The sequence below is a fragment of the Malurus melanocephalus genome, unplaced genomic scaffold (assembly GCF_030028575.1).
Source record: "Malurus melanocephalus ecotype Western Australia unplaced genomic scaffold, MMel_1.1 scaffold_40, whole genome shotgun sequence".
Taxonomy (NCBI): Eukaryota; Metazoa; Chordata; class Aves; order Passeriformes; family Maluridae; genus Malurus; species Malurus melanocephalus.
This window is the reverse complement of record NW_026623272.1, coordinates 798279-822497: the sequence shown is the minus strand read 5'-3', so window position 1 is coordinate 822497 and position 24219 is coordinate 798279. Positions and strand designations below refer to the sequence as shown.

General features: G+C 38.6%; 1 protein-coding gene across 4 annotated transcripts; it reads right to left on the bottom strand.

Moving 5' to 3' along the window:
* Positions 1-2206: 2206 nt before the first annotated feature.
* On the bottom strand, positions 2207-19955 carry LOC130572716 (receptor-interacting serine/threonine-protein kinase 2-like). Of its 4 annotated transcripts, none has more exons than XM_057364596.1 (13): positions 19831-19955; positions 17497-17662; positions 16505-16658; positions 16141-16296; positions 15852-16000; positions 14014-14063; positions 13397-13558; positions 12980-13065; positions 11425-11493; positions 10981-11146; positions 10004-10156; positions 8377-8678; positions 2207-4626 (listed from the first exon to the last, which is right to left on the bottom strand). In XM_057364596.1, the coding sequence occupies exons 2-13, from the start codon at positions 17646-17648 to the stop codon at positions 4579-4581; spliced, it is 1647 nt and encodes a 548-aa protein (XP_057220579.1). In that variant the 5' UTR covers positions 17649-17662; positions 19831-19955; the 3' UTR covers positions 2207-4578. The 4 variants fall into 4 exon arrangements, with proteins under 4 accessions (XP_057220579.1, XP_057220577.1, XP_057220578.1 ...); XM_057364594.1 differs by lacking the exon at positions 2207-4626 and adding an exon at positions 5619-8057; XM_057364595.1 differs by lacking the exon at positions 2207-4626 and adding an exon at positions 5619-8057 and having other exon boundaries at positions 10004-10147.
* Positions 19956-24219: the final 4264 nt, after the last annotated feature.

Below are 24219 nucleotides of genomic sequence, written 5' to 3'. Positions count from 1 at the left end.
ATAGTAAGGGCAGCCATWATTCCTTAAACTTTCAGACTTCTGCAGGATTCTGTAGTTGTATTTGACCCAAATTTAGGTTGTCTTTAAAAGTAAAGTTTTCTAAAACATAATCCCAAAGACCTTGCTTCATAGATTCCACACAGAGTGTGCAAATCAAATATGCCAATGCATGTTGACCTAATACATTTTGCCTCTAAGGCGAAGAGACTCGTGTACATGTGGTAAGGGTGACAAATGAGTTCTAATTCAGAAGTTTGTATAAACTCTTGGAAAAGAAAGAACCATGTTTCACAAATGGAAGATCAGAACACCTTTGAAGTTTTCACTCAGTTCTTGCCCAAGACTTCAAGTTCCACGAGGAAGATTTTCAGAAAGTCTCACTATTTGAAAGTACACTTTACAAACTGAGATGTAAAATGCTTAGAGAGTCTTTAAGATTAGGGATTAATTGCCAGTCCATTTGCCTTTGCAGTAAATAGCATAGCCCTATTAATGGGTTTAGTCTTTTATCTGCCAGCATGGTTGTTCCAATTTCAAATTCATTCTTTGCTAATATTAGAAGGCATCCAGCCCTAAAATTAAAATGATGGTTGACTTTGCTAACTTTTCAGAAGTGATTTCTCAGCAGGCTATTTGTGAGTGTTTTGCACTTTGCTCCTTTGTTCCCCACTTGGCTCTTGATTACTTGGTGTGTACAGTATCCCAYAGAGCAAATCGTAGTGAACTAATTAAGAACTACCAAGAGTTTCCCAAGTTATGCAAGATCCCCAGAACTATGAAAAGCCTTTTCAGCTTCCCAGTCACATACTGTGAAGTGCCATAAATCAAACTTTTGAAAACACTGAAAGCTATGCTACTCACAGGTATACTTTAGTTCCAGAAGAAAATATTTCCTTTTGTTAAAATGTACTGCTTTTTTTTTAGAGCTATTTTTTCTCTGTTGAAATCCTACAAATTACCAGCGTTCTGAATACCAGTAACATTAATGAAACATGATCACATATGAGCATTGGTGACACTGTTGTCTTTACTTTTACATGAGCCTGGAAGAGTAAGTGAGGTGAAAGCAAGCACTTGGGCTTTAGTGTCAGAGCTTAGGCAGGAGGATAAAGGAAACTAAACCTCGTGGTTRCTTGTGTCATATTACACTCGTGGATGTCAGGGAGTTATTTTTACCTCAGTGTCACTAGTATCGGAAAATGTGGAAGACCTCAGCTTATGTTGAAGCTATAGGAGATGGCCAAGTTATYTGTAAGAGGTTCATCAGTGTCATCTCATGCAAGAAACTTTATGGTTGGAGTCCCGCAAGTGTCCTCACGCCCCATGACAGTCACTTGGTCACATGGGTTGCTCAGTGTCACACTGCATGAACAGCTCTGCCCTTACTACAAAGAACAAATTTTATTACTGAAGTGTTGTATCATTGGGGAAATTGTTTTTTTGGATTATTCTATGCTAGAATGGCATAAATTGTAGCTAACCATAAGGTGTCATTAAAAGAAAACCTGAAGTTGTATTAGGTACAATTAGKTAATTGTACTGAAACTATCAGGAGACAGCTACATTGCATGCTGTTGGAGTTMAACCCAATATATAGCATACAGTAAAAAATTACAGCTGTGAAATCCTGATAATTGCCTTTTGTTTTGTTCCTTAAAAAGGCTTCCTTTGTCCAATAAAAATATCTGTGATTAAATAGCCAGCTGAAAAAACAAACAAGAAAACTTCTGTCTGCATGCCCAAGCATATCCCAAAGTCTCAAATTTATAGTGCACCTTTCCCTCTGCAGCTGTGTCTGTGCACAGTCATTGGTACAGTTAACTGGCGCTGTTACAAGCAGGAGAGGTCTGGCCTCAGGCCGGGTGCACCTTGTGCTACTGAGGATGGACAGAAAGAACATTGAACAAGAAATGACAGCTTTCACTGATGGGGTCTAACTTGGGTGAAGAATCTGACAGATTTTAACCAAAATAGTCTCAGACCAGCTAAGAACACAGTGGACTTGGCAGTGTTAGGTTTGAAGTTAGATTCGATGATTTTAAAGGTGTTTTCAAGATGCTTCTCTGATTTTAATAATGAAATTGCTATACTGATAGGCTAGTAAATGGAATACAGGAGAACATTCTTACTAAATACATTCTTACATTAAAATGCAACAGCTGAAAAGTTAAAATSCTRTTMTATATATCACRTAGAAAATKAAATGTAATTTTAGGTTTGAAGGAYATGATATAAAACAGYATCCAAATCTCTCCTCTCTTGTACATTTCATGAATTCTCTACTAAGTGAGAGTTTTTGATAAACAAATTAATCTGCAGGTTTGAATACCAGCATATGATTGATTTCAGTGGAGAGAAAAGGTTTCAGCCAGAGTTGCCAGACTGCATTTGAACCAGCTCTGCAGGAATCAAAGCAGAAGGGAGGAGAGTGGAGCAATGCCTTGTTTTGCAGAAAGCTTCCCTGAGTTGAAAYATTTTGGCTGTAAATCTTTTCATCTCGTACAGGGTTTAGTAAAACCTGTCTGGAACATGCAGTCTATCAGAAAAACAATCAAATTTCTGTGTGAGGTCGTATTAGTTCAGCACAAGTAAAAACCTTTTTTTTTTTCCATTATTTTGTTTGTGTTTTAACATTGTATGCCATAAGGGTTTTTTCTAATGTTCCTGTGGTTTCATGCAAAAAGAGGGAAGAAAATACATTATTGTGAAGTGGCTCTCTTGGTAGATGCCTAATGGAYTGACAGAAATCTTGCTTGATAAAGATTGCATTTTAATAAAAATGGAAAAATTTTCATTTTATTTGAGAGAAGATGACCAACCATGGTCTGCTGAGAAGCAGAAATGTAGGGGAACCTTCTTTTGTTTTTAGAATTGAAAGAAACACTGTTTCTAAAGGGTCAAAATAACCTCCGGGGCACTTTAATTCAAGTTATCTCTGTTCCATCATCCTGACAGATGACTTGCTAACAGGCACATGACTTCACAGGTAGGTGTTAGTGGAATAAATAGTGATTGAGTTACAGGGCAGTTATAAATATTCATGTTACATAGCTCCCAGCAAAAATACGTTTATTTTCCCCTTAAATCACTTCAAATGTTTATAGTTTGCATAATTAAATTAAACAGKCTGAAAGAAAAGGCTTAGTAAATCACTGGTTTTTTTACATTAATTTCATCAGCTAAAGCACTTTTGATCAGATAAAAGAAAGTTCCATGAATATTGCTAATTTCTCTGGGTGTGGGGAAGGAGCTTGTCTTCATGATGGCCTTCAAATCTTTTTTAAGCCCCTGCTTGAAAGCCAGTCSTGAATGACAAAGCACAAGAGCAGCCCAGGTACTCTGTTTCCTCRCTGCATGGTCACTGCCTCTGCTCCAGACTCTTTGTGTGCCCTTCATCCCCTATTTGCTAGACCAAACACACACAATTTTATCAGTTTGTCCTTAACATAAGGTTTCCTCACTGCTTATCAGCTTTCCTCTCTTCTGGGTTCTCCTCAGTCCATGCTCAGAGCTGAACYCTTTTAGTTCTCCAGCTAAAATTCCCTGCATGGAATGACAAACAATGGTTCCTTTGGCACCTTGCACACACAAGTGAACACGGCAGGCACTCATCTCACTGTGTTCTTCTTCCAGTTCCCTGTTCTTTTGTGACAGGGGGCTATCACAGCACATGGAAAAGGCATAAAGTCAGCTTTCTTGGGAACATATTTTGCAGCTGTTACAAGGTCCAAAATCTTATACAATTGGATTTTTAAAATAATTTTCAGGTGTATTCCTTGGTCACGTTCCTCATTTTTTTCCCACCACCAGATAACATTCTAGTGAACTGAAGATAAGCTTTGAGCCCTTTTTGGTCAAAGGACAACAAATTTAATGTTAGTAGTCATYCTGTTAACTAACATGGCACTTTTTTCTTGAAATCTAAAGAAAGTACTWATTATACAGAACTTTCTGGAGTACAGTCAGGTTACTTCTAAGAGGCTGGAATTCAGGTATGCTTTCTGCTTGTATGAATATTTCTTTTGCTTTGTGGAAAGTTCAAGTACAAGAGTTAGAAATAGGTACTGAGATACTTTGRAATGTTATCACATTTCAAGGGGTGAATAAGTTTTTATTCTAAATCACTGTCATTTAATTTGTCCTGGTTGAACAAGTCCAGAAGTTCTTCAACTGATGCGTGTTTTTTTCTGAAAGAAGAAAGGTCAGCCTTCAAGGCCAGTGAAAATGGCAGTTTGAGGCTATATATTTCTGTTCTATTACTTGCATGTATTCTTGGTAAAGAAAAATAGAGGCAGGAAATAACAAAATGCTGATCACAAATTTGTCATTTCAGCACAAGAGCAGGAAATAGTATGTCTGAGCTTCTTATCCACATTTTTCTCATGCTCGGTTTAAGCAAAATGCTGAACAGTTAATATGTTCTTGCAGCTATGCTGACTTTAGTGTAACTCAAATAACTCATTAAATATGTTCTTTTCTGACCTTGTCAGATAGTTTAATTTATGGTGGACTTACCTTCAAAATCCAGGAGTTTTGTTTAACTCAGCTGACATGCCATCTGTCAAGTCAACCATGTGCTCAGTTAGGKGAATGTAGTTCCAGGCAAGCAGTGAAGAGTTTACTTCTCTAGAATAGGAAAAAAAAATCACACTGTGCTGCAGGTTTTTGAGCACCAGTGAAGTATTTTGCAGAGGAGGAAGGGGGGTGCTGTGTGCGAGAAAAGAATAGGAAATGTAGTGCAGGGCAAGATGTCCTGAGGCATAAAAGACCCCAGCAATCTCAGAGACAACATGTATTACTGGAGGAGAGCATAGTTAACAACTATGTAGCACTAAAATCAATAAATAGCAATAAAGAAACCTAAATTTACTGCGCCCAACTTGATGATGCCTGGGTCCTTCCCTAGCATACCAGGCCCACAAGTATTTATTTATGCACTTAACCTTTCTTACAAATCTTCACATGTGATGCTCAAGTGACGAAACCTGGGCAAGCATGAAAAAGTTACAAGGTTGTGTAGGATTCAGACTTGAAACAATAAGAACCCCTGAGGTTTAGAATGTTTTAAGTTTTGTACATTTTAGACTTACATGGTGTGAAATTCTTCTGTGTAGATTAGCAGTCAGTGCATTAATGCATTTTTGGAAATGTTGTAGATTAGTATTTTGTGAATATGCACTTGTTATCTTCCTCTGGTGTTCTCTGGAACTGTTTTTAACAGGCACTGGTAACAACTTTCGAGTGGTATTTATAGCTTTGTTTGCCTTGCTCTCTACTGGAAGGACTAATCTCTTAAACATTTCGTTCCAGTACCTCAGATTAATTTTCCACAAATCAACTTCAAACAAATTCTAGTGCAGACATTCTTGCATTGCAGAAATTATCTCATCTCAGATAAAAGTGTGGTTTAGGTAGGACAAAGGGCAAGGGACAGTAATCTTTTTGCAAATCAGCAAAAGATAGCTGTAACCAGTGTCAAGAAGAAGAATACATTTCAGTAAGTCAGAAAAATAAACATCTGCCTACTCTCATTGCTATTTTTAAAATAAATTTAAATAGCTTAATAAAATTGGTAAAATTTGTAATTTTTAACTTCTATTAAATCAAGTTTTTTCTTTCTGAATAACTGCAACAGGGTTTTACTAATCACTTTGTAGGATCAGTCCCTGAAGTGACTTTTTTTTGTTATTCCCTTTGCTGTTTTCTAGAGATACCCATGTGTTATAGTTCCTTCCTGCAACTCCAGTTATTCTTCACATTCAAGCTTTGTTTCTTCCCATAGAAACTAAAGAACAATTTGATTCTTCTATCTTTACTTTGGCTTAGTGCCATTTATTCTACAGTGTTTCATAATATCAAGGCAATTGCAGAAAACAGAGGTGAGGACAATGGAAATCTTAGCTAATGAACAAGCTTGGGCAGTTCCAAAATACCATAAGCTTTCAGCAGTTTGATATTTCACACCAGTGAGTGACATGAGACATTGATACACAGCCAACACGTTACAGGCCTTATGAGAGTAAGTATTYTTGGTGAGAAAAATTGATGCTGGTTCCAGTTTCRTATTAAACCTTTGTATATCAACAAAAGTTTATTTCAACAAATGTGCAGCATCCCTTCAAAGATACCACACTGGACAGTTGTACTCCCACAGTGTTTTGATGCCAGTTCTTCTATTAACAGTTAGGACTGGGCATAGGTTTGGCATCAAAGTATATTCTCAAGTAGGCAGCTGCTTCCCRAAAAGAGCCAAATCTGTTTCTGTCAAAAAATGCAATGACAAAAATTCAGCATAGCCTGCCAGGCAGCACATCTTTCACAGGAATATAAAGTGTCCAGCAGAACAACTAAATGGAATAATTTTGAAAGTTGATACTAAGTTTCAACAATATTGCCCTTTTCTCTTTTAAAAGTCTGTTTCCCACAGGTAAATGTTTATCTGTTTTACTGAGTATTTCATGCCTTCTAAACAGTCAAAACACCRTGACAGCAGTTCTTTTCCTCACAAGCAAGGCATTCTTTTTTAGCAGGCTGTTAAAAGCTCCCATTTAAACTGTAGATTGAAAAAAATTCAACTGTGAAATAAAAGTTTAGCTCCTTTAATAAGCAAAACTATTGTCAACATATTTTGATAGACATTGATTTTAATTGTAATAACATTTTAATTCAAGGCAGTCTCAAAGTTTAATGAAGTCATGTAAAAAAAATAAATTACATTTATGGTTMCAGCAGCATTGGACCTGAAAGTTCTGATGTAACAAATTTCTTATCTCTTAAGTGAGATAACACGTCATTACTGTATTTAAAAACGCAATCAGCCAAACTACTGAACTCAATGAGAACTTTAAAACTGCAGAGAGAACAAAAGCAACACAGGGAAACAAATAACATGGGTTTGCATTTGAAATACCTGTAGATAGTAGGAAGAAGGAGGAAGGGGGGGGAGATTGGGAGAGATGACATTTGTCTTTTTGAGTAACCATAATGTGGGATGGAGCCCTGCTTTCCTGGAGGTGGCTGAACACCTGCCTGCCTATGGGAAGTGGTGAATGATTTTCCTGTTTCACTTTGCTTTTGTGCAGCTTTTGCTTTATCTGTTAAATTGTGTGTATCTCAGCCCTTGAGTTTTATCACTTTGCTGTTCTGTGCAGCATAGTTGTCCGCTGGGGTTAAACCACAAATGTTCTTTTTGGCTCACACGCGGTGTGAGGCTTGAAGGGTTCAAGGTAACAAGAGATTTGATTGGAGTGTGCTGGATCCCATTTACAGCTGCAGTTGCTGTTTATCTATTGACAGGCTCTGGTGCTTGCCATGGGGCGTGTTTGCCTTCTGTACACAAGTGTCTGGTGCTTGTTAGTGGCTGCTTTGTTGCTTTCACTGCCTGCTGTGCCACTTATCATCTTTCTCCACTGTGCCTGGGAACATTTTGATAACAGCAATGTTTCCGTGCTGCTGTACTGGACGGGCTGGAACTCCATGTGAACTCCAAGGGTCCATGACCTGAGGATGAGTTCAAGCAGCAGCAGGACTCTCCGAAGCATCTGTGACCGTGGGTAAGTCCAGGCCAGAGCAAGAAAGCTTCCCATCCTGTCTCCCATTTGAGTACAACCATGACAACAGTTCAGCAGAACCACTGTTTGAAAATGGTCAGCTTGGCACCTCTTCTGCCTGGTTCAATTTTACATTTGAACTGCAGACTCATTTAGAGAGATACACAGATGTAAGGTATTGACGTTTTTCCATTTAATGAATGCTCCAGGTCCTACCTCTCCAAAGTACTGATGTTAACTACCTCTRTATTTYCAGAGCATATGACTGTGAGGATATAATTTTTATGCATAATATAAAACTTCCAAGTCATATAAGGCTTTACTGAAAAAAATATCTCTTGATTCTCTGGATCCTTTCATTCTAACAGCTGGCTCATATATGAGCTCAGTGAAAGGCAGTAAATTTTTTCTCCTCAACCAGTACTCTGTTGTTCCTTATTTGGAAGGATTTACAAACAACCATTCTTCCATAGAGTGACCTCCAAAAAGCCACGGTTCATCTTCCTTCTATAAAAAATCAAGGAAATACGATGTCATCTCACTTGAACTCTGTTTTCTCTTGCACGTATTGCACTTTGCCCATCTCTGAGGTCTGAATCAGAATTYGTTACAGCAATTTTTGCAATTTCTGTTGGCAGTGATTGACTTGACCTTTTAATCCGGTTAGCTTTTTCCTCTACAGGACTAAAATCATGGGCTGTAGGAARAATTGACKTTAGTCAATGGGTTATGAGAAATTMACATGAATCTTTGTTATTACAAATTATTAGAGCTCAGATGAGTACAACGAACTGCAAAAAAAAAGTCACAACAGCAGCCTATTTACCTTAGAAGGACAGTCTGGGCAATGAATGACTTGTCCCAGAGGACTCCATTTGTTCACTGAAAGTACAGTCACTACAGCTTGTGCTGCCTTCTCCCCGAGGCACAGGCAAGTGTCCAGCAGTGCCCGAGCACGCCCGGTCACTGTGGGGTAGGAGGTGATGGTTTCATAATCCATTCGCGACAGTGCTTGCTGGGAGCGAAGCACATCGAGGATGTGGTTGAGGCGTCCTTCTGTCATGCACTTCAGTATGGTCTGTCTCTGGCAGGCGAGTATTCGACAGCAGTTTCCTTTGCAGCAAGGATCTTGAGTGAAAAGAGAACAAAATGAGATAAATAAAATACCTTTTTTTCTTCCAGAAGCTGTTAACAAGTGATAGCATCAACACCAKAGATACAAACTCAGTAGAGGAAGGAAGGAGAAAGAGTTAGTTTGTATTCCATGTTTGAAACTAGGCCAAAAGTATTTTCATCTTGTGTTTGAAACTCACGAAGATCAGATTACAGCAAATAGGGGTTTCTAAACCACTGMGTGCTTAGATTGCRTCAGGGGAGATTTTCAGGTCGTGCYCTATTCATCTAGCATCTGTATTTAACATTATGCAAAGCAGCTTGGCTGGACACAGATGAGAAACTTTCTCCTGTGAAGGTGGAAGACAGATAACAGGTACTGAAGTGAGTGGGAGTGTTTGAAACATGTAGCATAAAACTGGGAAAATGAAGATATATCCAAGCCAAACTAGTAACAAAAGTAATGTTTTTGTCYTGACAAAATGGCCAAGAGCTTTGGATTCTGTCCTTCACAAGCTGATTAGAATACCTAGTATTAACATCAAGTTTTTTAGTGTACAATGAATACTACAAACCAAGAGAAGATTAACAACCAAAAGCCATATTGCTTTGGAGAACAGGCCTCTGTCATTCTGGCTTCTGATTGTTGCCACTAGAGTTCTGTGATGAACTTTTCCTGCATGGTCTAGTCTGTTGATTCATCCAGAAATTATGTCATCACTCAAGGAAATGGCCATGGAGAAGGATAGCTGGGTAGACTGAGAACAGTTCAAGGCCAGTTTGCAAAAAAGTTAGCCAAAAAAAACCCTCAGAAAGGTTCACCCACTGGCAAAGAGTCTTCACAAATGAAAGACTGACCCTCTCTGCCTCTGTTCTGCAGGAAGACCTGAGGCTGTGTCACTGAGGGAATGAAGGATCCTCTGTCAATTGATTCTGTAGTCAATAGTTACTTTTGCAAAGGTATGCAATACACAGCTTAGGATTGCAAAAAAAAAAAAAATATTCCATACTTAAACAACTAATTTATTTCACGTTCAATGTGTGCTATAGTTTTTATATTTTTATTGCAGTCCTTTCAGAACTGTTCTCAGCCCCACAGTGGTCCTGGAAGAAAAGAATAAGCCAGTGTTCATAGTGGTCAGTGCCTGAACTTCTGAGAACAGAGGAGCAGCTATACACAAATAGACATTTATRTCAAGTTAGAATCAGTTATTACTCTAAATACCTGAAAATGTGCACAAAATTTAGAAATATCTGTGTCCTCTAAATTTTGAACAATTTAATCACTAAGATCTGGGCAAGGTGAATGCCTCCAGCTCAAACTGGAAACGATGCCTTACCTGTCACTGCTTGTGCAAGGTGCATTGGTTGTGGTCTGTGCTTAAAAGCCAGTGGTGGGGAGTTATGCTGACTGCTCTCTTTGCCCGCGGTTGAACCAGATGAAGGAGTTGTGCAACAGCAGCTTGTTTTTCTAATCTCAAGACCTGTGTGATCTAGAAAAAGTTTAAGATGAGCAAGATTAGTCCTTTGAATTGAACAAGAAAACATTTTATATATGTCAGCCACTGCAGGAGACTGGAACTGAAGACTGGCTTGAGAGCACTTACTAATGACCTTGGCTCTTGTTAATACATCATTATTYCTAGGAAGWTTTTGGCATAAATTGCTACRCACATCTGACTTTTCCAAGCTGTAGGAATTTGTTGTTGAAGTTATGGAACATTTTACTCTGTCCATTTGTCTGATGGCTATTGATCAGAACTAAAGTGCTTGGAAACRCAGGTGTTGCTACAAGTGAATTGACTTCTGATGTCTCAACTTTTGTACCCAAACGCATGAGAAATATAGAAAATTTAAACATTTGGATAGGACAAATCCACATTGGAAAGGTAAAGCAAGTTATCTGTGTAGGAATGGTGGTTATCAGGATTTATTCACACATTCCTGGCAGCCTAGCCTTTTTAAAACATTTATTAGCAAATTACAAAAAAAAAAGCAGTTATTCCCGGTGGCACAAAGCATGTGATTCCCAGGAGAGACTTGTTCTGTCAAAAGCAACAGGCAGTATTTGATGTTGAGAGAAAGGCAGCTCTACATTTACAGCTCAGTATTTTGATCTATTTATTTAAGCGGAAAGGTTTGTGGTGTCTCTGGTTTCCTGCAGTGAACTCGTGTTTCACATGACACCAGTACAGAGCACAGCTTTACTCTCAGAAGTCACAATTTTACATGAAAAATACCCTTTCATATGGAACAATGAGAAATATCTGTCCTTTTTTTATAATGTCTGRAGCTGAATATAATTCAAGATAGAGACCTTTCATTGCTGTTGCACTCTGTGGGGTAGTATTTGCCAGACCCATCTCAATATTATCTCTTCCTGCATTATTCAGACTGCTATCAAATAGAAGAGTTGACAAGCTTGGCACTACAAGAGGAATTTTCTTGCTGATTAAGYGGTTGTTTTTTTGTGGACAGATGATCTGAAAGAGATCAAAACAGAGAAGAGTTATCTCCTTGGTAACTTTTGTTCCAAAACATTTTCTAAACAGGAGAGGTTCAAAACAAACCTTAAGAGGAGAGGGTTGTTTTTGCAAGAGGAAGGTCAGAGTGAGCTGCTTGGAACGAGGTAAAACAGTGGGGTTTGTTGGATGGAGTTATCCTGGTTTTGCCCAGATGTTTGCATTATGCATTGTCAGGGCTCTCAGGAGAAATAAGCAGCTTATGAAGTACTCTGTAGACTGTTGTGCCATGAACTCACCTCTGAATTGCAYGTGACTCTCTGCAATGTGTACGTTTCTGAGCCTTTGCATGCATTAAGCGCTCTCTCCTGGAAGAAATAAAGCACAGTACCTCCAATAAGGGTGGATGTGGTTTGTTCCATTCACAGCTGTCAAAAGCTAGAATTATACTAACATAACTTATACTGACAATATATATTATACCCTAAGGGATGCTCATATATGGTAACAGTGAATTGCACAGATCAAATGAGCATACAATCTGAAACAAAATTCTACCCTGTTACTGTTTCTGGTGTTTCATATTTATTTTAAAACCTGGTTTTGAATCGTGCAGGGAAAGGTGAAAATAAGCCTATATTGAGAGAGATTGAGATAGCTATAACATGTTTTCCTTTAAGGAGCAGGACAGCATGGCCATTCTCTCTTTAGTGTGCCAAACTCTGCAGTAAGKATGTGTCAATACTTGTGACTTGTTTCCAGTTTGTACATCCACAGCAGATTTATTGACCTATTGTTTGATTTTATCAACAGTTGTGAATTAATCAATTTTCCAGAAACTTCAATATAATTTTCAGAATAATTTTGTGTTTATCAGTTCAGTTGTTTGAATAACAAATAATGGTCACTAATAAAATAAATCTTCACAATTTAACAAATTAAAAATTAAAACCTTGCTCAGGGGAGATTGAAGCACTAGATTATGAAGTATTTGGGCAATCTTAAAGAAACTTCAACAGCAGTAAAGTAAGACTTTGACTCCAACTATGCCACCTGTTAAAAGATTGATCAAGTCTATTCTATAAGCCCAGAATGTGATTGCAACATATAGAAATAATCCAGCATGCATACACAACACACAGTAATGAAATAAACAACACAGCATGGATTGTGTAACTCCAGCTAGACTCTGCGTCCTTGTTCAAGGGCCAAAACACGTGTGTCATTGTTTTCCCACAGTGCCTAAGTTAATTAGCTAGGATGTAGCTATATATTGGTGGCAGTCACATTTATGCCAGGTATTCCATGGTATTGTAAGTATATTCGGAGTTAGCTCTATYCTCTCAGTGGAATCAGAGAGCCCCTGAGACCCCAGGATGAGCAGTGTCTTGTGCCTTTACACCTGGCAGTTTAGAGGCAGTGAAGGGCACAGAACTGAGCTGGTACTGGTATTGCTATCACAGGTACAAATGCTGTTTAAGTTTTGAACTAAATGGTTTCTAACCRCTGCACAGAAAAATATTGTCCTTGGTTCTAGCCCTAATCTAGCAGTATTTGAGCAGATGTTTGTTCTCACTCACATGAGTTTGCCAGTCTGACTCCAACTGGTGACTGGAAAGAAGTTATCACAGTTTTAAAATAGCAGGTAAACATTTGGCTTATTTTCTAGAAAATCTCACAATATATATTCTGCAATTTCTGAATAAACCTGAAGTGCCAAAGGWTACTCTCCATCTCTCTGGTATATCCATTAAAACAATTAGAACAAAACCTTTCCTGGTTTTGGATCACAAAAATTACAATTGAAAAAATTAAGTAATGCCATTGTAGAAGAACAAGAAATTTTGCACTGACCTTTGCATCCATCAAATTGTAGATTGCTGCAGAGATCATCYCCTTATTTATACTAGTCAAAACGCCATTTAGAAGATCTACACATTCTGCAGGGGTAATAAAACATTTAAATACCACATTGTGCAGGAAAGCATGTATATRCTTAGGCATCATCATATTGCAAATAACTTTACTATTATATTGAGAAACTGGATGAAGTAGAGGAAATTAGTTTTATAGAACTTCCACCTCATACTTTATAGGAAACAAAATTTTGGAGACAAATAAGTCCATTTCTGGTGGGAAGCTTCAGTTAGAGGAAACATCAAAGGTATTCTGCTAAAGACCACCTTCAGTTGTTGAGAGTGGTAGAGCAATGCTCCWATAAAGACTGTCTCCATTACATATCTTGCACAAAAAGCAAATCCTGAATGTTACCTGCAGTTTGTGGTCTATAATCTGGTTCTTGGTGCCAGCACAGRGCAATGAGGTGCAGCAGTGTATTCCTCTCAGGCAAATTGCTTGGTATGAACTTTTCTGAAAGGCCTGGCCGCAAACTGCTGCAGATTCCTCTCAAAACATCAAGCAGGGTTGTTTGACCTACAAATTAAAAAAATATTAAACTCCTCAGAACTCTTAAAATTACATGCAGTATAAGTCATTTTGTGTATTTTAAAACAAAGACTGCTTTTTTAAAAGGAAAAATATATTAATACTCTTGTAAATATATGTGCTAAGCTTTAACAAWAGCTATTTGTACTTATTGCAGCAGGACATTTCAGGATAAAGAACTCTGTCCAAATACTGAATCACAAATTATTATGTAAATTTGTTCTGTAAACTACWTGCACAGATACCTCAGGAATCCGTTATTGTTCTAAGCAGAGTTTTATATAAAGCCTTACACATGCATTATGAGAATAGAACAAAAATAAGAATTGCAGAAAAAAAAACTTTTAAAAAAATCCACTTTGAGCARCCTGAAGATGGCAGTCATGTGACAAATCTGTTGACAAGATTTGGACAATACAAAGTCTGACATGAACAATAAATACCTTCAAAAGGTTTCTGTCTGCTTAGGGTCTCCCAACACAGGATTCCAAAGCTGAAAAAAAAAACCACAACAAAACAGTGAAACACCATTCATTGGTTTRCAATCTCTATGTTTTCATTTCCAAGAGCAAGTTTATTGCTTTGAGAGATGGAGTTTTTCAAGACAAAGTCTTTCCAAGTCTTTTYTAATTTGTTGAGATCTTTTTTTCWGTTTTCAACTGAGTTGCTCTTAYGAAATCATCAGTTAAATTTTTTTATAAAGCTTCCTGAAACTAGGTTCCATTAGAATTGTATTTCAGGTTAACACCTTATCTCCATTTGGTCTCATGAATTTTGGAACCTTCTGTTCTCTTTTATATTTTTTGTTTTGTTTTCAAGTAATTTCAGTATCAACTGGATTTTTCAGTGGGTACCAACAAACACATCAGTTAATATACAAAAACTTGATTCTTATGCACTATGTTTCTATTTTCTTCAGMAAATTTTGTTGGGGATACGAATACCTTTTTCCTTTTTTAACATCCTAATAATAGTAATAATTACAGTGTTAGCATAGATCTATACATAACCCACAACTCAGGCGATATAAAATACAGTTGTGTGATAAAAGAACGATCTTCAAAATCAGAGGCAGAAGAAAGGAGGCTGCTGGAAGAGACARAACAGTCCACAGATGAGTCAGAAGCAAAGCAAGCAAGAGGGGAAGAGGCAGTTCTAGGATAAACATATCTGCTTTTTTATAGATATCGCGGTAGTGACTACAGTATTTAAAGGAGCGCCCTCTTCTGCCTTTCACATGAAAATCTGGAAGTGCTTTTGCTTACACTCTGTAGGAAAGCATTAATGTAATGCGAATGTATGTGTAACTTATTTCATGTATGACACAAACTTTTGTTTTCTCTGTTGCACCWCTGTACAGATGCACACCTCTCATGCACCTGAGTGACATCTGAGCATATTACTATATTTTTGGAAACTTAATTATGCTACATTAAAGTAAGACTCCACTCTTCCTGTGCAAAACTTGTGTTTGAGAACAAYATGAGTTTAGTCACATCATTTATAGGTCTCTTCAAGTCTGTGAATTATTTGATTCATCTTAGACCCTGCCTCTGTGACAATAAAGCAGGAGYTTAAATTTGTTGGTTTGACAAAAGCTCAGAAATCAGAAGAGTGGTCTCCTTCAAAGTTATTTGTAGTATTAGCCAACAGCTCTGTGTGCTGGTCATGATGATGTTTGTCCATCCAGACCAGTCACAACTGGAAGTCCTCTCATTTATTGTGGCAACCACAATGCAGGTAACATGTCCAAATGGATATGTGGCAGTAGGTGATCTCCCTCCTTTGTATAAATCCCTTTGTTAAAAAGTATGAATGCTTGAGTGGCTCAGTTATCCCAGCAGAGTTCCAYAGGACCTTAATGGGACACTATTGAGGGAAAGGTCTTATTTTTACCTGGGCCTGATCTAGGCATAAACAATTCTTTCTGAAACAAAAGCCAATGACAGTTCACAGTTAAACTGTGTGAAGCAGTTATGAGGCTTCTAAATATATCTGAAAGTTTTGGCAGCTGTGTCACACTTTAAAAACATTTAGGTCCATTATATAAATATTTATATGACTGAGTTTGAGAACAGTTCTTAACCTTAATATCTTATTCACCAAATATGGGGATTTAAAATTTTATTCACTGCTGTAATTGGCCCCATGTGGAATACTATCCTACTGCATTATGTAGGTCTGGCATTTTTACTGTGATGTCTTTGAAGATAAGTATTTTGGCAGCATTGTGGAGTAGAGCGTGGACTAGATACGATGTGCTTTTAGAAACTCCACTCACCTGTAAATATCACCTTCCTGGGAAGGAAGGCCTCCTTCAAGTACTTCAGGAGGGAGATACACTAAATCCTGGCAGTTTCTCTGATSACAGTTCTGCAGGTCTGACCTCAGTTGCTGTTTCCTCCAGCTGGTTAGGCCATAATCTGATATCTAGAGAAATGGGAGACAAAGTGATTTTAGTAACAATACATCAAGTCTTGGTATTAAATATTGACTATTAAGATCAATATATGCAACAATAGAACAGTCACTGGATTTTACATTACTGGACTAAAAGTAGAAGCTCCCACCTTGGCTCTGTACTGCACATCCAAAAGCACATTGGAAGGTTTCAGGCTGCAGTGGCAGAGAGCAGGTTCAAGGCTGTGAAGATGATGCAGCCCCTCAGCTACATCCRASAGGATCCTTATGAGYAGGGGAAAGGGAAGTTCTGGGTACAGTTGATGCTAAGTAACACAAAATACAGGTTTTGGTGATGGGAAATTGTTACTATTCACATTTATATTTGACAACAAACAGAGCTACAATATGGAAGAACAAGCAGAAACTGAAGAACAGATTGTGGCTGCTGTCCATCATTTACATGCTGATTGTTCTTTGTTGGCTGATCTTGTAATTAATTTTACCACCTCAAAGATGACATCTTTTATCTACCTCATGGATGAGCGAGTGGAGGGATCCATTGTTCATCCATTCAGTCACTATCCCCACAAGGCTGTGGTGCTGGTAAATCCCAAGGAAAGGCAGGACACGTTCAGACTCACAGTGTCTGACACTTGCTATGTCCTGAAGTAGCGACTTCCACTCCCTGCAAAATATAAAAGTTAGAGAGGTTAGACTGAAGAAAACTTCAGCAAGAGATGAAGTGTAGGATGTGGATATGAGAGAGAACCATGTGGTTGAATACAAGCAGGTATTATTTTACCAATAAACCAAATATCATATAATCTTCCAAACAATTATAAGAACATGAAGCAGTCATACTGTAGTGTATTTTTCTAATATAAATTTAATTTTTCTATTTTAAAATGAAAGACCTCTGGATGCTTTAATAGGAACATAAGAGCATGGTTTGAACCAGGATTGAAGTGTGAAGGCAGGAAAAAGCTGGAGTATATTAAATGCTAGATTAAGAATAAAACAAGGATTTTTCCTTTATTGTTCCCAAGAACTTGTATTCTTTTGCCATGAGTGATATCCACATTTATAAGGAAATTATGTGTTTCCATGCTTTCCATGCTTTCCACATCTYACTGCTGTGTAACCCTGGCCATTACCTTCCCTCCTCCCATTTCTTCTGCTCTCATCTGTACATGCTGGTTTAGATTCAATTCAACTGAGGTCTCTTTAGGGACCTCCAGAAAAATAACACCATAGCATGCTGKTATTACTGATCTGGGTTGGTAGACATTAGTATAGTAGATAATTAACAGCTTCAGGATTAACCTTTGCTTAATAAAAAATTGTAAAACCTGTAGAGTTTGTTTCTCAGTAAAATTTCTTCCAAGTTGCCTGTTGGCTAGTCAGGATATCTAGGAATGGAGGTGTGMTTAGGGGTCAGGTGATCCTGGATGTGCCACGATTTGTTCTGGTGCCACCACTGCAGGTCTGGGCTGCCCATCTGGTTGGGCAGGTAAGACACRTACCTGTCTGTAGTGTCCTGGCTGGTCAGCAGCTTCACAGAGATGGGGATGTTCCAGGAAATATGAAAGGCTTTGAGGGCAAAGCCTGAGCCTGTCCTGGTCAAGGTAAAGCTTTCCAAATCTTCCTGGGCTACCACAGGTAATGGATTGGCCATTTCTTGATGGCTGCCTTGGGGGAAAAAAGTGGCAGAAAAGAAAAGTTTTAAGAGGTTTTTTGTCACAATTACCAAAGCACAGGGAAGTTGCACCACCCCTTACTCCCCAGAAAACAAACCCAACAGCTTTTCTTTCACTGCTCTGTGTCAGACTTTCCTTATGAAGAGAGRAAGAATGYACTAATTGCRAAGGAGTGTCTGGACCATCATTTGTCATTTGTGGCTGCAAGGTGGTAATTAATTGCTCATCATTGTTTCTATTGGATGACTTTGAAAKGTTRGACCATTATTTATAATATAAAACGTGATTTTAAAGTGATACTGAATTATATAAACAACAAACTAGCCTCTTATAGATGCATGCCAGGCAAATAATTTCTCCACTTCTCATAAAAAAGGCARTTATTCAGTAACTCGTGTCAGCACRTTCTGCATCATTCTTGCACACACCATGTGTGAATGCAAAAGCAAAGTAAAAGGCAAATTTCCTACTATTGTGAACTGTCAAAATTCTGCTAAATGGAGTTGTGTCTATACAGGAGACACTAATTTGGGCAGTGCAATGTCTATCCAGGACCTCTCCAGGTCCAGCTGCAYGCCTTGCACACTTTGTATGSCAACACAATGGGTTAGAGACAACTKCAGAGCATTACAGTGTTCTACTCTAATTACATCTGKGAAGCTCCATTAGACTGGAGAGAGCCAAAAAGTGAGTGGTAAAGGAGGAGAATAAGCAATCTAAGATAACAGATGGCATAAAACAGATGGCACTGGTAAGGATGACTGCAAGATCAGTGGTCAGTGAGTCAAAACTCCTCAAACTGCAATAGTCCCTTTGGGGTCCAGTAGCCCAGGGCTAGAAAAGAAAAYGCAAGGGAACTGAAGTGATTGTGAAGGACTGTTGAGTGAGAATTGTGTCCTTYTACATGTGCTCTACAAGAAGTCCTCCTGGGATGCAGAAGGCCTCAAAGTCCACATAACCTTTTCTCCACAAGTAAAATAGAAACAAAAGCCTGAAGCTAATTTTGCCTGTGATCTTGGCTGAACTGCTTCTAGTTCATGAACACTTTATTGTTGGTTAATCTCAGTCTCTTCCTGCAGGCAGGTTCACAATCTAAGCTCAGTTTTGCCTCTAACCACAACCAAAATGCAAAAAGCAGCAGCTGATTTACCAGTTCAACTTCAACCATATTTGATTCTGATAGGAAACCACAGTTGAACTTTTTGCTTTCTGTTAGGTTATTGTAGTTTGAAAGCAATAACTGCCTTAGGTRCTTTTCTGGGAGTTACCTTTAAGAAGATATGGAGCTGACAGGTTAACAATTTCATAAAATTTGAAAAGGTTCTTCTGAAAGAAGATAGTTTTCTAAATGAGCCATTTGTTCCTTAAAGTTGCAAAGACAGACCMCACAAATCTACCAATACTGAATATAAAGGAGGTAATCAAAAGGCTGGCAGAAGCAAAATCATGTTTCATTTTTATGAGATACAGCAAAATATAATAATTTAAAGAGCAAAAAATACCTCAACTCCAAACGTAGTACAAGGAAAGTAAAATAATGATTTTACCATCTAAACCTTTCCTGAAAGTATGTACTTTTATTTAAAATTGAATGAAGTAATAATATAAGCATTTTTAAAACTCTTGCTAACTGGCCACTTAGATAAAAATTGAAGCTAATCATCAGCTCCTATTTTYRATTTGCGAAATCTAATATAACTAGRGWTTTTTTWAAATCGAAAGGAAAACCACTTCAATCTTTAGAGTTACAAACCATGTTGTGATTTGGCTAAGCACCATTCTCCCTGTGTCCAAATTTCTACATCTTTGTATTGTAAGGTACCAAGGCATTCTGTCAATAGTTCTGCTCTTTTGAATGCTTTTTCTTTTAAAATCTCATTCTCAAGCCCCCAAACCAATATTCCATAGGTGACCTATGCAAGGAAAGGGTTTGTATTATTTTTCAGTAAGACACTCATAGTCTTGGATAACTTTGCCATCCTCCCCCATCTGTACAGGCAGGGGCATGAAGAAGACTGCTAGAAAGCCATTTATTCCAAGTTTCTAATTATAAGGTAATTAAATTAATTAATAGCAAAGATGCTTCCTTTCTATGAGAGAAACTCTAGGTTAATATACAGATGTCTCAGTGAAAGAAACTGGAAATAAAAATCAACTTACCTCTGGAAATACGAACATAAAAACTATGGAATGATGGAGTGAATCTGCTGTGGATACCRAGTGCGAGTCAGCTTTGAACTGCATTCAAACCCAGCTCCAGTTTTCCTGCCGGTGAGTCAGCTTGGTTGTTGATCTCTCCTTTTATTGGCTGCCTGCAAACATTCAACATTTCCTGGTCAGAAATACAAAATGTAACTCTTTAGTGACTGCAGATGAGAGCGATTACAGAAAAACAACTTGGACAGCTGTTTTTTCACAATGAGGAATAGCAAGAGGGAAAGGTGTGTAACTGTAAAATACCATATTGGATACAGCCCAGGTGTGGAATTATGTGGAGCTGTGCACAGACTGTGCAGCCAAGGCTGATCTCTGCCRTGGGTCAAGCTGGCAGCACAAGTTAAAAACCCTGTAAACTTTTTAAGCCAGGCTGATCTTAAAAGAGGAAATAAATGCTGTGTTTCTGGTAAGAGGGTGGGCAGACTTAGGATACTGTTGGTTACAGAGAGGTCAGGTTCAACTGGCTGTCAAAMAGCCCTGCTGAAGAGGATGTAGGGRTTGGGGTGAAAGTCAGGCTGCYCATGAGCYAASAGTGTGCTCTCATCTTGAGGACAAAATTACGTGCTGGGCTGCATTAGAAATGCAGTCAGGGAAGTGAGAAGTCACTGTGCCTCAGTACTCAGAAATGGTGAGGTTTCTGCTGAAACACTGGAGTCAGCTCTAGGGCCCTCAGTTCAGGGAAAATGTTGACAAACTGGAGAGGAGGCCACACACAGCCATGGAGATGGGCCCTGGGGCACACACCTGACAATGAGAGGCTGTGAGGGCTGGTCTGGCTGCAGCAGGTGCAGGAGCCTGAGGGGATATTGATGATATTCATACAGCTGCTTGATGTCAGCTATGAATACAGGTAAATTCCTCTCCACAGTGGCAGATAACCATCAGTGGCATAGGCAGATGTCTCTGCTTCAGAGATTTTAGCCAGGTGTTAGAGAAAAAAATTCACCAGGTGGGTAATGCAGTTATCCAGCTGGGATAGGCCACTCAGGTTCCAGAATCTCCATCCTTTAAAGGTTCTCTAGACTTAGCTAAACAAAACCATGGCTGACCTGGTCCAGCACTGCCAGCACTCCTGCCTTGAGCAGGAGGCTGGGCTAGGAAATGAAATAAGTCTGGTGTATCTTTATTTTGTGAAAATTCTACAGGGCCTAACTGTGTTCCTGCTAGGCCCTGGCATACACATTCCTGCTGAGGGCTGGTGGGACTGCGGGGTGCAAGGTGGAGACTTTAAGAGAGCAGTTGTTTCAGGTGATCACATTTTACGCAAACCAGTGCCAGTCAATGAGATTTGTGTCCACAGACTTTTATTGGTTTTGGATCAAATCCTGACCTCCCCTGCTCCCTGGGAGGCAAGGAGCAGTAAGGGTGTTAGCTAAACCTCCTGTGATCACAGGAAAGTCCCTTAGATCATAAAATCATGTGGCTGGGGCTGTGTGGCCTGAGGCCATGTGCTATTTGCTGCAGCTGGAACTCTGACCAGCACCAGCTTTCTCTGCCCAGCACATCCCTCTAAAAGTGAAATTTAGTATGAGGGAGAAGAAGTAACAAAGGTGACAAAAATGGGCTGTAACAGTCCTAGAGAAGGCTGGAAGCATGSCAGGTTATATTGCTGGGGCTACAGGATGCTCCTCCCCTTGGCTTTGATTTATCAACACCACATTCACTTTTGTCCATAGTCTACACTCCTGTAGAAAGTATTTTAAAAATGTTTTCCTCTTTATAAGGTGCTGRCCTTTCTGTGCTGACACAGAATCCCAGACTGTTCAAAATCCATACAGCTAATTAAAGAAAGTTCTTCAGGGGAGCTTTGTAGACAAATTTAAAGGAGTTAATTTTACAGAAATTCTTTGACACTTAAAATAGTTTTAGGTACTTCTGTATTATTAGAATATCATGTGCTGGGGAAACAGTACTAGAACAATCCTGCATTTGTTTACTCCTTTTGACTATTGTTTTCAGCTTAATRAAAGCCCTCCAAAAAAAAAGCCCCTTATAAAACCATAAAGCCTAATTTTAATCCACATGTGAAGAAAGCAGAAAAATAAAGCCCAATTTGCAGTGCAGGTCTGAACTCATGAAACACCTTTATTACTGAAAATGTTAATTTAAAACAAAAACCCTCAGTATTTTACCTATATATAATTTATCCAGCCGCACACATAATATGAAAGCTTTTAAATAATGGGCAAGGAAATAACTTCCATAGGCTCCCACAAGGGCTGTCTTGTGCAGAAATCAGAAAGATTTCTAAACTAAGAAAACAAAAGTTTAGTTTGACAATAAATTGTGGAGTTTGTTTGGATTTGGGTTTTCATTGAAATTACATAAAATACTTGGTATAAGACTTYGCAGCAAAGAATAATGGGTAATACAGACATTGAATCTTTCTCATGTCCTCTGCATAGCATTCATTCRTTGCCAAATTGCCAATTTAGGAAGCCAAATGGATATTAGAGAAGGATGGACATTCCTGCTCAAGGCCATGGAGAGACTGAGTTCCACTGAAAGCACCACTGAGTGCCTTTCCAGCCATATGGAAGGGGAACAGCAATGAATAGAGAGATAATCTGAAGAGCRCTTAAAATGATCATTTTGTGAGTGCCTGCAGGATTCCTTTTAGTGAGTGAATCCAGTCATCACAGGAGGGTTGGAATTACACAGAGCTGACACCATCTGACTATAACTGCAGGAAGAATTCCAAGCATATGAACATTCATGCTAAATGACAGCACGAGTCTTTCAGAAGAGTCACGGATCTAAAAAAAACCTGGAGACCAGTTTCTATTCCATTCAGAAGACAAACAAAACTGACCCTCAGATTGTCAAAGAATGAGCAGTTAAAAACCATCATATTTAYTTATTTACTTTTCGAAGTATCCAGATAAGGTCTTTTAGAGCCTAGCCATAACAGTATAAGAAGAACTAGAATTTTTGCTTTTTAAATCCAAACTAATTTTTGTGACTCACTCACATGCATATGGGGAACATAATGAGTTCTTAAAAGCACCTTAGCATCCTAAAATTAGGAATAATAATGACACCTAAAAATAACAGTCTAAGACACAAATGGTTTATAAGTCTTCCCCTCATAACAGTCACACGGAGTCAACCCACTTACAACCAAATGGGGGTTTTTCAAGCAGTAGCATTAAAGGCCCACAGCATGAGATAAAGCATTAATAGAACGAGTGTGTATGGTGAAAGAATGACACAGGACCAGAGGATCAAAGCATTAAGATGACCCAAATACCAAAGCCTCTGATGCATATTCAGTAAACATGACACTCAGATGTTTCAGAAGACTTCCCAGCATCATTTCACAATCTGGCTATTCCAGTTGAGCATCTGGGCAGGATAACTTTTGGCAAAGAGATAGGTTCTAAGGTGCCTCTTTCTTTGACATCTTGTCTATTCCAGGTTGCCTTACAAGGTGATGATGTTAAAATGCTGTAGGTTTTAGATTTGCAGGATTCAARTGCTACCTAGCTCACCTTTATAAAAGCTGGGCTGTAGTGCATGAGTGCAGYCAATGATAAGATCATCTTTCTCTGGAAGGCAGGACTCCAAACAGGCACAATATTCACTCACTGTMATGAGATACTTTAGGATACAAAAAATTATTGTGTCCATTTCCCATTTCTTGGATTTGCAGTTGAACTAAGTCTTCCTTTTCTATTTGTTTTTTGTTCCATTAAAAAAAAATAGTTTCTTCAAGTGCCCATACCATGCTATTTTGGGAAACATTCACAACATTCATTTTGTCATTAATGAGATGACTTAGCAAAGGGTATCACAGCTTTTGGCCTTAGGCAATTTCAATAAAGTGAGCAGTGCAAAGCAGCTCTGGTAATTAAATTCTACAAAAGAACTTTATTTATACAGTGAAATATTAAACAGGTATGACACTTYTACAATTAATGTAAATGGGAACAAGATGAAGAACTTCCAGACTGCAGAGAGCTTAGGGGATCACACTTGTTACAAGTGCCCTAGTCCTCATCCCAAGCAGCTGTGATCTGTTTTGGAACATGATGTAGTAAACAGCATTAAAACAGGGTGGAGGAATGCGAAACCTCCAGGTCTGTCAATTATGTACCTGCAGATAAGTGGCTCTAGTAATCCAATGGTGAAATGTCAGAGGCCTGCMTTGTGTGACCTTGCTGGGAATGTGAGGCAGAGGTGAGGCATTGTGAGCAGCTTCCAAAGCCTTCACACAGACCAAACAATCCCCAAGCTCTTCTAGGCAAAGACACAGTGAGCAGTCCCCYCTTGCTCCCCGAAGGATACCTGTTCCAGGGTGAGGAAAGTGCAGCCATATTCAGCAATCCCCAA